We start from the raw sequence: 15,035 nt of genomic DNA on the forward strand, positions 1-15,035 counted from the left end.
CTATGGATGGAGGCTCGTAACATTATACAGGAGGCAGCAACGAAAACCATCCCAAGGAAAAGGAAATGCAAGAAAGCAAAATGGCTGTCCAACGAGGCCTTACAAATAGCGGAGGAGAGGAGGCAAGCAAAATGCAAGGGAGATAGGGAAAGATACAGGAAACTGAATGCGGATTTCCAAAAAACAGCAAGGAGAGACAAGAGGGTCTTCTTAAATGATCAATGCAAAGAAATAGAGGAAAACAATAGAATGGGGAAAACCAGAGATCTGTTCAAGAAAATTGGAGATATGAAAGGAACATTTCGTACAAAGATTACCATAATCAAGGACAAAAGTGGTAAGGACCTAACAGAAGCAGAAGACATCAAGAAGAGGTGGCAAGAATACACAGAGGAATTATACCAGAAAGATATGGAGGTCTCGTACACCCCAGGTAGTGTGGTTGCTGACCTTGAGCCAGACATCTTGGAGAGTGAAGTCAAATGGGCCTTAGAAAGCACTGCTAATAACAAGGCCAGTGGAAGTGATGATATTCCAGCTGAACTATTTAAAATTTTAAAAGATGATGCTGTTAAGGTGCTACACCCAATATGCCAGCAAGTTTGGAAAACTCAGCAATGGCCAGAGGATTGGAGAAGATCAGTCTACATCCCAATTCCAAAGAAGGGCAGTGCCAAAGAATGCTCCAACTACCGCACAATTGCGCTCATTTCACACGCTAGCAAGGTTATGCTCAAAATTCTACAAGGCAGGCTTAGGCAGTATGTGGACCGAGAACTCCCAGAAGTGCAAGCTGGATTTCGAAAGGGCAGAGGAACCAGAGACCAAATAGCAAACATGCGCTGGATTATGGAGAAAGCTAGAGAGTTCCAGAAAAACGTCTACTTCTGCTTCATTGACTATGCAAAAGCCTTTGACTGTGTCGACCACAGCAAACTATGGCAAGTTCTTAAAGAAATGGGAGTGCCTGATCACCTCATCTGTCTCCTGAGAAATCTCTATGTGGGACAAGAAGCTACAGTTAGAACTGGATATGGAACAACTGATTGGTTCAAAATTGGGAAAGGAGTACGACAAGGTTGTATATTGTCTCCCTGCTTATTTAACTTATATGCAGAATTCATCATGCGAAAGGCTGGACTAGATGAATCCCAAGCCGGAATTAAGATTGCCGGAAGAAATATCAACAACCTCAGATATGCAGATGACACAACCTTGATGGCAGAAAGCGAGGAGGAATTAAAGAACCTTTTAATGAGGGTGAAAGAGGAGAGCGCAAAATATGGTCTGAAGCTCAACATCAAAAAAACCAAGATCATGGCCACTGGTCCCATCACCTCCTGGCAAATAGAAGGGGAAGAAATGGAGGCAGTGAGAGATTTTACTTTCTTGGGCTCCTTGATCACTGCAGATGGTGACAGCAGTCACGAAATTAAAAGACGCCTGCTTCTTGGGAGAAAAGCAATGACAAACCTAGACAGCATCTTAAAAAGCAGAGACATCACCTTGCCTACAAAGGTCCGTATAGTTAAAGCTATGGTTTTCCCAGTAGTGATGTATGGAAGTGAGAGCTGGACCATAAAGAAGGCTGATCGCCGAAGAATTGATGCTTTTGAATTGTGGTGCTGGAGGAGACTCTTGAGAGTCCCATGGACTGCAAGAAGATCAAACCTATCCATTCTTAAGGAAATCAGCCCTGAGTGCTCCCTGGAAGGACAGATCGTGAAGCTGAGGCTCCAATACTTTGGCCACCTCATGAGAAGAGAAGAATCCTTGGAAAAGACCCTGATGTTGGGAAAGATTGAGGGCACTAGGAGAAGGGGACGACAGAGGACAAGATGGTTGGACAGTGTTCTCGAAGCTACGAACATGAGTTTGACCAAACTGCGGGAGGCAGTGCAAGACAGGAGTGCCTGGCGTGCTATGGTCCATGGGGTCACGAAGAGTCGGACACGACTAAACGACTAAACAACAACAACATGGTTAAAAAGGTATGTGCACGGAGGTCTGTTATAACTGCAGAAACCCCCAAACCAGACGATCACTGGTGTATCCAGAGCGCTGAAGCAAAGCTAAACCTGAAAAGTTATGGATTACTTATTCAAGGTTTGGTGTCTGAATGGCATTGGGTAAATGGCAGTGCTAAATTTTGAGATAAAGGCCACTTCCCAGTGCCATTTCCCTTCAAGAGAATGGGAATCAATACCTCTCTATACAATTAAGCTCTAGTTTTAAAACATGTTGGTTCCATGTTCTAGTGTGAACCAACATACAATATTGCTGTATTGGACAAGTGGGGAACCTGTTTCAGCCCCAAGATCTGAGTAACCTTCCAAAAGCCATATTCCAGTGGTGGGTGGGACAAGACGTGAAACTGGACAGAACACCTAATGCAAGTTTAACTACTGTATAGTGTCTAACAAATGGACCCCTCTCTATTTCCATTCAGGCCTAGCAGTATTACGATATTATCAAAGTTCAAGGAAATATTCCAGGCAGGCAAAACCTCAGGATATGAAGCAGAGCCAGGGAGGAATACAACCTAGGAAGAGTTCTGAGGGCCTGGAAGAGACATTCGGAGGGCATAGAGCCCCTTGGACTGAAGTTCCCTCTCTCCCATTGTATTGAAACGATTTATCAGGCACCTACTCTAACCCATTCATATAGGAAGTCCTTAATATATTGGGACCAGTTTACTTTAGGGATTGCTTTACCTCACATGTGCCAGCCCAATAACTTCCATGTAAAGAACTTAAGCTTCTTACAGTGCCCTGCAGTGTCTGTTACGCATGTTAAAAGAGTTTAAAAATACATAAATAAATGTGGCAGCACCTTTGGAACTCCTATTAACTTTAGGCGTTCACAATACTTTAACTCTTTTAGGTGTCTGCTGCAAACTTTTATTCTTTTTGTGGCCCCATCCAAAGAATTGATTTGTTCTGTTCTGTTCCATATTAGTCAGCAAGGTATTTGAGGTTCAAATCCAAAGAATTGATTTGTTCTGTTCTGTTCCATATTAGTCAGCAAGGTATTTGAGGTTCAAGGAAGACTCTCAGAACTCTAATTATAGTTAACATGTTTCTTTACTTAAGAAAATATAATGCAGAATTACAAAACAGAGTAATATAAGGTAAATCAGTCACATATAAGAAATGTATATTAATAAGTGAATAGGAAGTAAATCAAAACTATTACAGCTACCATTTATTTCATACTTTTCAAGGTATTTCTCTATTGCTTTCCTACCAAAAAAAAACAAAAACCTCCATTTTTATTAATAGGTTTCTCCTCTAAAGGCAGGAGTTAGTAACATTTCCCCACAGTTGGCCAGAATGATCATTCTCCCAGCCCTTGAGGGCCAAAGTTTTATACAAGAATGGGGCCACTGGGTATCAGAAGGCAATTAGTCTTTTAAATACACAACTACAAAGAGTTGATCAATGAGGTGGAAGCAGTTTCTCTGGCAAAAACCGAGCTTTCCTCCCCCTGCATCAATTTTATAAGCACTTTCAATGGAAACAACCTCCCCCTCCTGGAGCACCATGGGCTCCCATTACCCATCAGCATCACCGCCCCGCCCCCCTGGCAATTTGTTCCTCACCCCCAAGCTAAGGTGACAGAGCATTTTAATTTGCTTTAATTTCACACCACTAAACTTTCCAAAAACGATCCCGCAAAAGAGTATCACACCGGAGGAGGTACTAAAAGTAATCACTTTTATACTAAAACCCCTTATGTTTAACAAGAGAATAGAAAGAAGAAGGAAGGTTGAATTTACATCCTTCTCCTTAGAAATTGCTCCCTGTTGTTCAGCTCTGGCTTCAGAATAATGATATAGCATTTAGGGGCAAAGATGAAGACCAACAATCCAGCACTGGAGGTTAATATGGAGAAGATCTCCACCACCACCATGGATTTTCCTTTAGAGCTCAGGTAAGTTGGGACAAAAGACAGCCAAACACTGCAAAACAGCAACATGCTGAAGGTAATGAACTTGGCTTCATTGAAACTGTCTGGCAATTTACGAGCTGCAAATGCCACAATGAAGCTGGCAATGGCCAGGAGGCCCATATAGCCCAAGACACAGTAAAACATGGTCACTGAGCCTTCGATACATTGCACAATGATTTCTTCCATTACCGAGTGCATGTCTAGAGCAGGGAATGGGGGAGAGGTCATCAGCCAGCCACTACAAATAATCACTTCAATGAGGGAACAGGAAAGCACAATGGAGTTGGTCAGTCTTTTTCCCACCCACTTCCTCATACTGGACCCAGGCTTGGTAGCCATGAAAGCTGCAACTACGGTGATGGTTTTGGCCAACACACAGGAAACAGCTACAGAGAAGATGATGCCAAAAGTTGGTTGTCGAAGAAGGCAGGTCACTTTCCCAGGGTGTCCAATGAATAGAAGTGATGAGAGGAAACATAGTAGAAGGGCAATGAGGAGAGCGTAGGTGAGATCCCTGTTGTTGGCTTTGACAATAGGAGTGTCTTTGTGCTGAACAAATGTTCCTAGCACCAAAGTTGTGATCAGGGAAGAACAAAGAGCAAGTGAGGCCAAGCTGAACCCTAAAGGTTCCTCGTAAGAAAGAAATTTGATAGTTTTAGGGATGCATCCGTTTTTCTTCTTGTTTGCATGCTGATCTTCAGGACATCCGAAGCAGTCATCCATGTCTGAAAAACAGAAGAACGCCAAACTCCATTTACAATATGTGTGTGTGTTTTGTTCCTGTTAATCTGATACTTCTGAATATTAGAGAACATTTTGTATATCTGAATTACCATTTGATTTTTTTGCCGAATCTGACATAGGTTTGTTTTAACCATTTTAAGTGGCCCCGTGGTACTCACTGCAGGCAGGGGGTTGATGGATCCACGATGGCAGACGGGTTGAAACTTTAGGTTTCATTTGTTGCTTGGGGTTGTCAGTTAACTGGGACAATAATGTATTTAAATATTTGTTCTGTCATTGACCTCCTTTGTAATGTTCTACTTTGAAAGCTTTAAGATAATATTTTAGTTTCCTGTTATTTATGTTGTATACTTTGTATTTGACTTTCTTCGGAAATATTTGATTCTGGATTGTTTACTTGATATTTTAAAATTCTGTAAACCACTGTAAACGGTATAGAAATGATACAAATAATAATAATAATAATAATAATAATAATAATAATAATAATAATAATTTAACTTCAACAGATATTTGCTAAACTTGTACAATGAAAACTCACATACCACTCTGGTTTGAAATCTTCCCTTCTGGGCATGGAGTACAATCATAGCAGCAAAATTTCTGCCCTTCCTTCCTTTTCTTCTGATAGCCCGCACAACAGTAGTCATTGCACACAGAAATTGGCATCACCTAATAATAATAATAATAATAATAATAATAATGAAATTTTATTTATACCCCACCCTCCCCAGTCAAAACCAGGCTCAGGGCGGCTAACACCAATAAAATTACAATAAGACATAAAAGAAAATAAAACAATTAATTAAAATACAGATTAAAATACAATATTACAATTTAAAATGCAGCCTCATTTTAAGTAGTCCATAAATCCAAAAATTAATAAACAGGAAATAATTTCAGAAGGGATAAATATTTGAAAAAATGTTTCAGCTTCTGAAGTTCAAATAAGAAAGGTGATCTCTCAACCCAGAAGCATTGGCACAGGACTGCTGTTTCATTTGTGTTAATAAACTGGAGTGAAAGAGGCAAAATGCAAAATACAGATCAAACTAGGGCCATTTCAGAAATCAGAAACCTTATAGTGGAAAGACCATATTTGACAGATATTCCAAACTTATGTCACTCTCCTAACCCTGTCAGAATTTGGTAAGACTTTTTTATTATTATTAATTCTGCCTTTGAGGCCCCAAACTCAAAGTGAATGAAACAAGTTAATAAGTGATCCATACTCTGCCCCACAGGCTTAAGAGGCCATTGCAAAGGTAAAGGGACCCCTGGCCATTAGTTCTAGTCGTGACCGACTCTGGGGTTGCGGCGCTCATCTTGCGTTATTGGCTGAGGGAGCGGGCATACAGCTTCCAGGTCATGTGGCCAGCATGATAAACCCACTTCTGGCGAACCAGAGCAGCGCACAAAAACACTTGGATGGGCTTTCGAACTGCTAGGTTGGCAGGAGCTGGGACCGAGCAATGGGAGCTCACCCCATTGCAGGGATTCGAACTGCCGACCTTCTTATCAGCAAGCCCTACACTCTGTTGTTTAACCCACAGTGTCACCTATGTAAGAGGCCATTGTACAAGTCTCTTAAATGAGAATTCAGTGGAGGAGTATATCAGTGTGCTCATCAATTAGAGAATGTGGGGCCCACAAGTAAACCCTAGAGTCATAGGTGCCAACTTCTAGGGGGCAAAGTCCCTTCGCCCACAAGTAAACCCTAGAGTCATAGGTGCCAACTTCTAGGGGCCAAAGTCCCTTCGCTCCCCCCCCCAATAAAATAATTGAGGGTCCTGCCATCTTCCAAAGTTGATGGGCATTGCCATTCAAAAGGTGTGCATGAGCCACGTCTTGCAGTTGATTATTCGGGGGGGGGGGGTTACCTGCCCACCCAATATTCCAGACCTGATTAAAATCATTGTGCCACATAATCATGTCCTCATTAATGCTGAATTCTTTTCCATCAGCTGCATCAGAATCAACCCATCCAATCTTCAATCGAAGGAAGGACCTGTTCGGGAATGTGACTATGTTCACGATGTCAAATCCCCCTTCCACTTCTCTTTGATCAGTAAAGGACATGGTTTCCCCAGCTGAGTTGTTAAATGAAATGTCATGAAGAACAGGGTGCAGCTAATAGAAAGAGAAAGTGGAGTTGAATGGGAAATAGCATAAATGAGATTTTGAATAAAATGCCATGGTTTACAGAAACATTTCTTCATGAATCTTATTTAGGTATAGTAACGTAGCTTCAGTTAACAAAGAACATGTGCAAAATATCAGTGATTCTGACACAACAGATGGAGACTTTATTATGCACTGGAAGCCCTTTTTATTCTTCTCTAATATTCCTTTCCCTTTATTTTCTTCTTTTCTTGTTCTTTCTCTCTCTCTTCTTCTTCTTTTTTCTTTTTTCTTCCCAAGTCCTGTATTTGGGGCCCTTGCTAAGGTCCACAGATTAACTACTCATAGGGTAGTATGATCATGGTGGACCCTAGGTGTGGGACAGGGAAGCACTGGCCCCTCAGAGTGAGAGGCTGGGAGGGAAAAGTACAGATCTCAGGTGAGAGATGGGAATTGCCTCTAAGAGAGAATTCTGTATTCTACCTGTATGTAGTTTTTGAAGTTGTTATATTATAATATGGTGAAGAAAGAAATATTTGGCAGAAATATGTACATAAGATGCACATCTTTATCTTTTTCAGTGAAGACAATTTGCAATACCATTTATGCAGCACTTCTGGATCCTAATCTAATAAAGTCCAATTTTTTAAATTTTTAAAAAATCTTAATTTAATAAATCAATAAAATGAAATAAAGACAGCCTAAATAAATACTATTACTACAGATTGAAAGCAGCATTAGTTTGGACATTATAATTGAACTTGTTATGCCAAAACATGACAAAAATATGAATTTTTGCATAGAGCTGTTAGGCTGGTTTATATGTATATGTTGGTGTAATGAAAGTTACTATGCACCAAATTTTATCTATCCATTCAGATATTATTAGCTTTTCTAGTCTCAGCAGCAGTTATGAGGCTGAACATTATTTCTTGATTATTTTCTGGAATACCATCTTATCACAATCATAATATATTATTTTTACCACAGCTATCTGGCAGAGTTGCTCCATCCACCCTGGGAGTCTTCCAACACATATATAAATGTAATCAAACATTAAAAACTTCTCGATACACGGCTGCCTTCAGATGACATCTGAATAACAATAGTTTTATTGGATAACCAAGCTGTAATGTTTTAAGTTCCAATGGTATATAAAGTCTTCTGTTATATGACATTATCTGTTCATGCAGATAATGGTAATATTTGTTTCTCTTAATTATCAGCACATTACCTGCCAAGGCTCCAGGTCCTGAAGTTTTAATCTTTCACTTTTTCCCATTGCTCTCTGCTTGGATCTAGGTGAGTGAATGCCATGCAAGGCATGAGCCACAGCATAGACTCCATTGTAGATACTGTAGCTGTGACCAGTCATGCTCATTTCAAACAGAGACCTTGGAAGACTCTGCAACCTCTCCTCCCCAGTACACATGCCACTGACGTCCATTGGTGCATCAAGATTTGGAAATATACAGTCAAATGCTTGCTCCCAGAAGCCTTTTATGAAACCATCTCCCTGGGTCCTGGAAGGATTTACGCTCTGAAGAAATTCCTTGAACGCTGGAAGATTTTGTGAATGGATTGTGAAGGAGAGGGAACCCTGGAAGAGCAGAACATTCCAAACCTTAAGAAGACCCATAGATATGAAATCAGTCTGTGCTGTAAAGATCCATACCTTTATAAATGATGTGTTTTCCTTATTTGTGGGATCTGACAGAAATATAATAGTTCTCAGTGCTGTAATTGCTAGAGATTCTCCATAAACAATAAATGTAGTGACTTTATTATCTCTGATTCCTACATACATATTTAAAGCTATATCATGCATTTCATCCACATTATCAATGTGGAGTTGTTCTGGGATTCTTTGTGTGAAGGCTGAGCAAATTCCATTTTGAGAAAGCAATGGCTCCAGGGTCTGCAAGAAATGTTCTCCGCTGTTATCATTCATAGCAAAGAGTCCAATCCACGTCCATCCAAAATGCTTAAGCAAGCGAATAATCCCCACAAACTGGTGGGCTTCATTGGGCACCATGCGGTAAAAAGAAGGAACCTGGTTTGCATCACTCTCCACTGCAGGAAATGAACCATATGCAAACTGAAAGAAACTGTGAATATAATCTCAAATAATATGGAAAACATTCCCTCTGCACCATTTGGCTTTTATTCAACAAATTCTAAGCTTCCCCCCCCCCTAATTACACATTTTGATTTGAACTGTGACCAGTCTGTCTCATATCCCTAGAAATAAAACAGAAAAAGCAATCTACAAGGAACATGGGATAAAAATACAGGCTTGTATCAAACAAAATTTTTCATTATTGATCGTGATAGATCCATTAATTTGATGTGTCTGCTATGAGTAAAATTACTGACTAGAATATTTCCCAATAGGTTTGCTCTGTGTAGAACAAACATAGAAGCAACCCAGAAAGGGAGGAAGAAAAAATTCCCATGTGCCCCATCATACCTCTTACCTGTGGAATCTTATAGAGACCTAATGTGTCTGCCATATGGAAGGTGGTATCATGGCCAAGTCCTCCAATGATGGCAATGAGGTTTTTCTGGGTGTCACATTTGTAGTTGGGGACAAATCTATGCATCTTAAAGAGGAGGTCTAGATTCGTACGGTAGGTCATCCTTGCATCATAATAGCTGTCATAGATATGGAAGCCAAGTGTGATATTGGGCAAGATGTTGGGATTCTCATTGACTTCTTTGACAGCAAATACCAATGCAAGGACGTGCTGATAAAATTTTGGCACCATACTACAAATAAAGCAAATTAGTTACAAATATGAATATACTACAATATTGGACATCTTCTGTTTCAAACTGAAATGAAATATTGCATTTGTAATTGACACATCTAAGCTGATAGAATCCATACCGTCCAATGATCAGGGCATTACTGTTTTGCATGATACTTTCACACACCTGCTGTTCTTCTATTGCTTGACATTTCCACCTTAGTTGATCAAGAAAAAAAATAAAACATCTGTTTCTCCTTAAGTAGGCAACAACTTCATTTAACTGAAAGTTGCAATGTTATACAGACTTACATGAAAGTCCCATTGAATTCAGATAGCTTTTTTTTCTCAGTATACATCTGCGGTTGGGGCAGGCAGGTTGGGGCACATTAGAACCACAGGTTTGAGGTGTGTAGGCTGTTGTAGCTAAGGACAGTCAATGATCTTGCAGAAAGGGGACTGAGTTGGCCCTGATTTACCTTCACACTGGAAGACACAACTGATGGCAAAATTAGTCTATTTCTTTAGATTTTCCAGCCCAATTTCAGCCTCTCTTTCTGAGCTAATGCCCCATTCTGACAATCTCAGGTTTCCCTGTGCTAACTAACCTGAACTGTCACAATCCCTGTCTGTCTTAACACAATTCAACCAATATCCATATCCCTCCACACAGGATAACTTTCACCATGATGTAACAATTTACCTAAGAAATCAATTCAAGTCAGCACACACTTGAATATATGGTAGTAAAATATAATACACCTTCAAAAGCCAAGGAAGCTTTGGGGATATTGAAGGATGGTGTATAATTTTATCTTTGAATTTATCTGTAATGTGACCTTATCTATTTGTTTACATTTTCTCCCTTCTCTTCCCCACTCCTGACAATAAATATACTGCAAAGCAATTGTAAATACACAATTTTCATTCATATAAATCATGACAGTGCCTAGGTTTTAAAGAAAGAAAGAAAGAAAGAAAGAAAGAAAGAAAGAAAGAAAGAAAGAAGTTTGGTGTTTTTTTTATTCCCGTATTCAGACAAATTATGGCTCCCATTGCAGCTTGAAAATGTCAGTGATAAAGAATCCCTCTTTAGGATTCCTGTCTGAAAAACATGAGACAAAGGGAAAGGCAATCCAAAGGAGGGATGGAAAAGTCTTACTATGAAACATCAAACAGGTTCTTTGATGGGTGTTCCTTATACAAAATTTCATAGAAATTGTAAAAGCTCTGAGAAAGAACTCCCCCAACGATGAATTCACCTGGCTGGTACCACTCGTGTGGAACAGGAAAAGGATTATTCCTGCGGCAGTGGATAGAATTAGAGGTAATAGAAGCAGGAGTTATTAGAAATAGCAACACCAATGGCAGCAACATCACGGCAGCCTAGCTTATGATATACATTTAATGGAAAGGTTGCAATTATATTCCTTGAGAAGTAACAGAAATTATATTGTAATAAATTCAACTCATAGACCCTTCTCTGTCTCTCACCCCTACACCAGCTTTCTGTAACATATGAGCTTATTTTATAAACGCTTTTTGGCTTGCTTGTTGATTTTTTCCCTTCTTCCCTTCAGGAAGCCATCTGGGGATTTGTCCTGGTGAAGAAATTGCAGTGATTTGAGTAATTGCAGAATAGGAATATTATTTACTTATTAAGAGTTTAGAGTCTGAGTAGCTTAAATAATAAAAAAGTGGCAGAAGGGTTTTTCCTTGGTGTGCTAAGAACAACAGGAAACTCTGAGTGAAGACAATGTCATCAGGATATAAAGTAGCAGTTCTACATTTTGAGATTAAGACCACTTCTCAGCTCCAGTTGTCTTCAAGAAAATGGGACTCAGCTCTTCTCAGTAAGATCAAGCTATAGTTTAAAAATGAATAGCACAATTCATTTGCAAGAACCAACAGGAGCTATTGCTATTTTGGAGGGTGGGCTTTCATTTTCAGCCTGACTAATGAATTCTGTTCTGGGTAACCTTCCATAAACTTTATGCCCTTGGTGAGTGGAACCCAAAATGAAAGAGCAATTTTAACGGGGTTTCATGTCTACTGTCCGACACATTCACATTGCTCTGTTCCCTATTCAGAGCATCACGAGACATTGCGTGTAGAGGTCCCCCAAGACACCCCAAATAAATCACACTTCACACAGAAATTTAAGTTTAAGGTTTTTGGCATAATTTTGGCCACAACTTTATTTAAATACAAAAATGTGAGTGGTTGCTTAGGCATTGGTTCCGACTATCTGACATCTGCCTGCCTGCGGAAGTCAGGGTGAGGAAAGCAATTTGGGGAGAGAATGGAGATGGGGGTCAGAAACTCTACTCTCCCCAACTGCTCCCAGGGGCTCTTGCGTGGCCCTAGCCCCTTGTAGGGGGTACGGACAAAAGCATGGCGAGCCCCTGGATTCCTTTAACAGAATTCAGGGCCGTCTGTAGGCCCAGGTCCGGTGGCGCGGGCGCCAGGGCGCCTGGCCACCAGGGGTGCCGCTGCGCCCGCCAGATAGCTGGTCGTCAGAGAAGCACTTCAGCTGTGCGCGCACCCTCCTCCAGTCCTACGCAGTGGCAGGAAAGGGCTGGAGAAGCGCTCCGACGACCAATTGCGGTGCTGAGAGGAGGGGCGCCCACATACCAGAGAGGGGCGGAGCGAGGCTGATCGCTGCACGCCCGGTTCGCTGCCGATCACCGCCTCCTGCCTCCGAGCCTCGTCTGCTGCTGCGCCCTTCTGCGCCCGCTCTCCTGCTGCCGCTGCTGCCCCCACTGCCTGAGAGGCTGCTGGGCGCCAACCGCACCCAGGCAAAGAGCTGCCCGCATGGCTGCGACAACTAGGTGCTGCTGGACCACTTCGGGGTGCTGGTGCAGGCGCTGTTGGTGCTCGGCTGGAGCGTACCGCTAATTTATTAATGAATGGAGGTTGTGAGGCGCAGCTGGCCAATCACAGAGCCGTGCTAGCCACACACACTGGAACCTGCTCCCTTTCAGCAGCTCATTAGGCCAGGTGGGGGGGGAGAGTCAGAGGAAGGGCATCCTGCAAAGGCTTCAGCCTCCCCTTTGCTGACTCCTCAGACCCCGAAGGGGCGGCTCGCAAGAGGCGCCCTGCTCTGCCCACCTCAGCATCAGAGACGGGGTGCGGGAGGTGTCTTGCGCCATCCCGAGCAGGCTTGTTCTGGTGTTCTTAACCAAAAGCAGAGCAAAAAATAATAATAATAATCCTTCCATTAGCACCTTAGAGACCAACTAAGTTTGTCATAGGTATGAGCTTCCGTGTGCATGCACACTTCTTCAGATACCCAGAGCAGGTAGAATTGAGGAGGAGTTGCATTTCTGAAATAAGGATTTCGCCCCATCAACACCCTTTCCGGGTTCGCATTTCAGGCAGAAAGGTAAACCATATTATATATACTGAGGTTGGATAGAACTGGGCATAGGGAAGACTTTAGATAATTATCCACCCCAGTGGAACAACAGCTTGTCAGAAATTTAACCTGGCAAACTGCTGCAGCATTCACTCTCGCCGCCCTCCAGCCTGCCCACCGTGACGGAAACATGGGGGGGGGCACCGGAGGGATTTTTGCACTACGGCGCTGGATACCCTTAAAACGGCCCTTGACAGAATTCCCTGTGCAGCAGCAGCATTGTAGGGGCAGGCACAGCCAACCACTTCCCCTACAGCAATCCATTGGATGGGCCGGCACAGCCAATCCTGGCCCCTCCACCAACCAGCAGCATTGGAGGGACCGGCACAGCCAATCCTGATCCCTCCACTAACCAATTTATTAACCAATGCCTAACCACAACCTTACAAATTGTGACAATCTGCTACGCAGTAGGCGAAAGCGAAGTAGCACCAGCCAATCAGCCAAATGGGAAAATTCCTACCAGGCCCTGCCCCAAAAGCAGACAACCCCATGACAGGCATAGCAAGGTGAAGGCAAAGCCTAATTCAAGGGAGGGGGGCGGGTGATCCATTGCCTCAGCGAAAGAGAAAGCCTGACGCTGAATCATAGAATCATAGAGTTGGAAGAGACCACAAGGGCCATCCAGTCCAACCCCCTGCCGATCAGGAAACACCATCAAAGCATTCTTGACATATGCCTGTCAAGCCTCTGCTTAAAGACCTCCAAAGAAGGAGACTCCACCACACTCCTTGGTAGCAAATTCCACTGCCGAACAGCTCTTACTGTCAGGAAGTTCTTCCTAATGTTTAGGTGGAATCTTCTTTCTTGAAGTTTGAATCCATTGCTTCGTGTCCGCTTCTCTGGAGCAGCAAAAAAACAACCTTTCTCCCTCCTCTATATGACATCCTTTCATATATTTGAACATGGCTATCATATCACCCCGAACCTTCTCTTCTCCAGGCTAAACATACCCAGCTTCCTAAGCCTGACCAGAGCAGAATACAGTGGTACTATTACTTCCCTTGATCTAGAATGCTATACTCCTATTGATGTAGCCCAGAATTGCATTGGCTTTTTAGCTGCTGCATCACACTGCTGACTCATGTCAAGTTTGTGGTCTACCAAGACTCCTAGATCCCTTTTCACATGTACTGCTCTCAAGCCAGGTGTCATCCATCCTGTATTTGTGCCTTTCATTTTTTATTTTTTATTTGCCCAAGTGTAGTACTTTACATTTCTCCTTGTTAAAAATTCATCTTGTTTGCTTTGGCCCAGTTGTCTAATCTGTTAAGGTCATTTTGAAGTGTGATCCTATCCTCTGGGGTATTAGCCACCCCTCCCAATTTGGTGTCATCTGCAAACTTGCTCAGGATGCCCTCAAGCCCATCATCCAAGTCATTGCTGAGAGTACCGAATAAATAGACTCTGGGCTGTCCATCAAACTTGCAACATATAAATCTACCCAACAACCCGGCAACCCCAAACACAAGCGTGGCCATCTAAATGATCCCACAGAGGGGTATCCTGCTAGGCCCCAACCACAACACGTGCTCTCCATGAAGGAAAACCCACTTTATCAGAATTCAAGGTCATATTCTGGGTAAGCAAAAACCCTGAAAATATGAAGCAGAGCATATGAGGCATATCTAGTTGTTGGGGTTATTATTGATAATGATGATGATGATGAGGTTCCGGTTTCCGCCGGCAGGAATGGCGGACCTGTTTTCCATCCCTCTGACCTTCGTAAGGAATTTGGCGGTTGCTAGGGGAGTAAATGGCAACCCCCTACCCTCTCCGGGGGTTACGGAGAGGGGCCGCTGGCCCGCGATGCCCCCAGACCCACTCCGACTGTTTATGGAGTGGGGGGAGCTTGGGCTGAAAAGCACTTACGAGGGCCAGGACTCCCGGACGCTAATCTGCATGGCGGGGATTTCCATGGTTAAAGAAGATAATTAGGCTTAAATCTATGGACATACTTCAGAAGGAGGGGAAGAAGCGCTGTTTACTGCTGAGAAATCTATGCTGCTGAGGGAGAGGAGTTAAAGGCTGTATATCATCTGGAAGAAGGA

The 15,035-nt window shown here is 42.5% G+C and overlaps 1 protein-coding gene across 1 annotated transcript; it reads right to left on the reverse strand.

Annotated features, from left to right (window-relative positions):
• Window positions 1–3,774: 3,774 nt before the first annotated feature.
• Window positions 3,775–12,382, reverse strand: LOC118078091 (vomeronasal type-2 receptor 26-like). Its single transcript, XM_060281372.1, has 7 exons — window positions 12,255–12,382; window positions 10,729–10,869; window positions 9,287–9,585; window positions 8,051–8,889; window positions 6,598–6,825; window positions 5,241–5,367; window positions 3,775–4,676 (listed from the first exon to the last, which is right to left on the reverse strand). Exons 1-7 carry the CDS (start codon window positions 12,380–12,382, stop codon window positions 3,775–3,777), a joined length of 2,664 nt encoding a protein of 887 aa, XP_060137355.1.
• Between the last annotated feature and the right edge of the window lie 2,653 nt (window positions 12,383–15,035).

Source organism: Zootoca vivipara, chromosome 13 (assembly GCF_963506605.1).
Source record: "Zootoca vivipara chromosome 13, rZooViv1.1, whole genome shotgun sequence".
Classification (NCBI taxonomy): domain Eukaryota; kingdom Metazoa; phylum Chordata; class Lepidosauria; order Squamata; family Lacertidae; genus Zootoca; species Zootoca vivipara.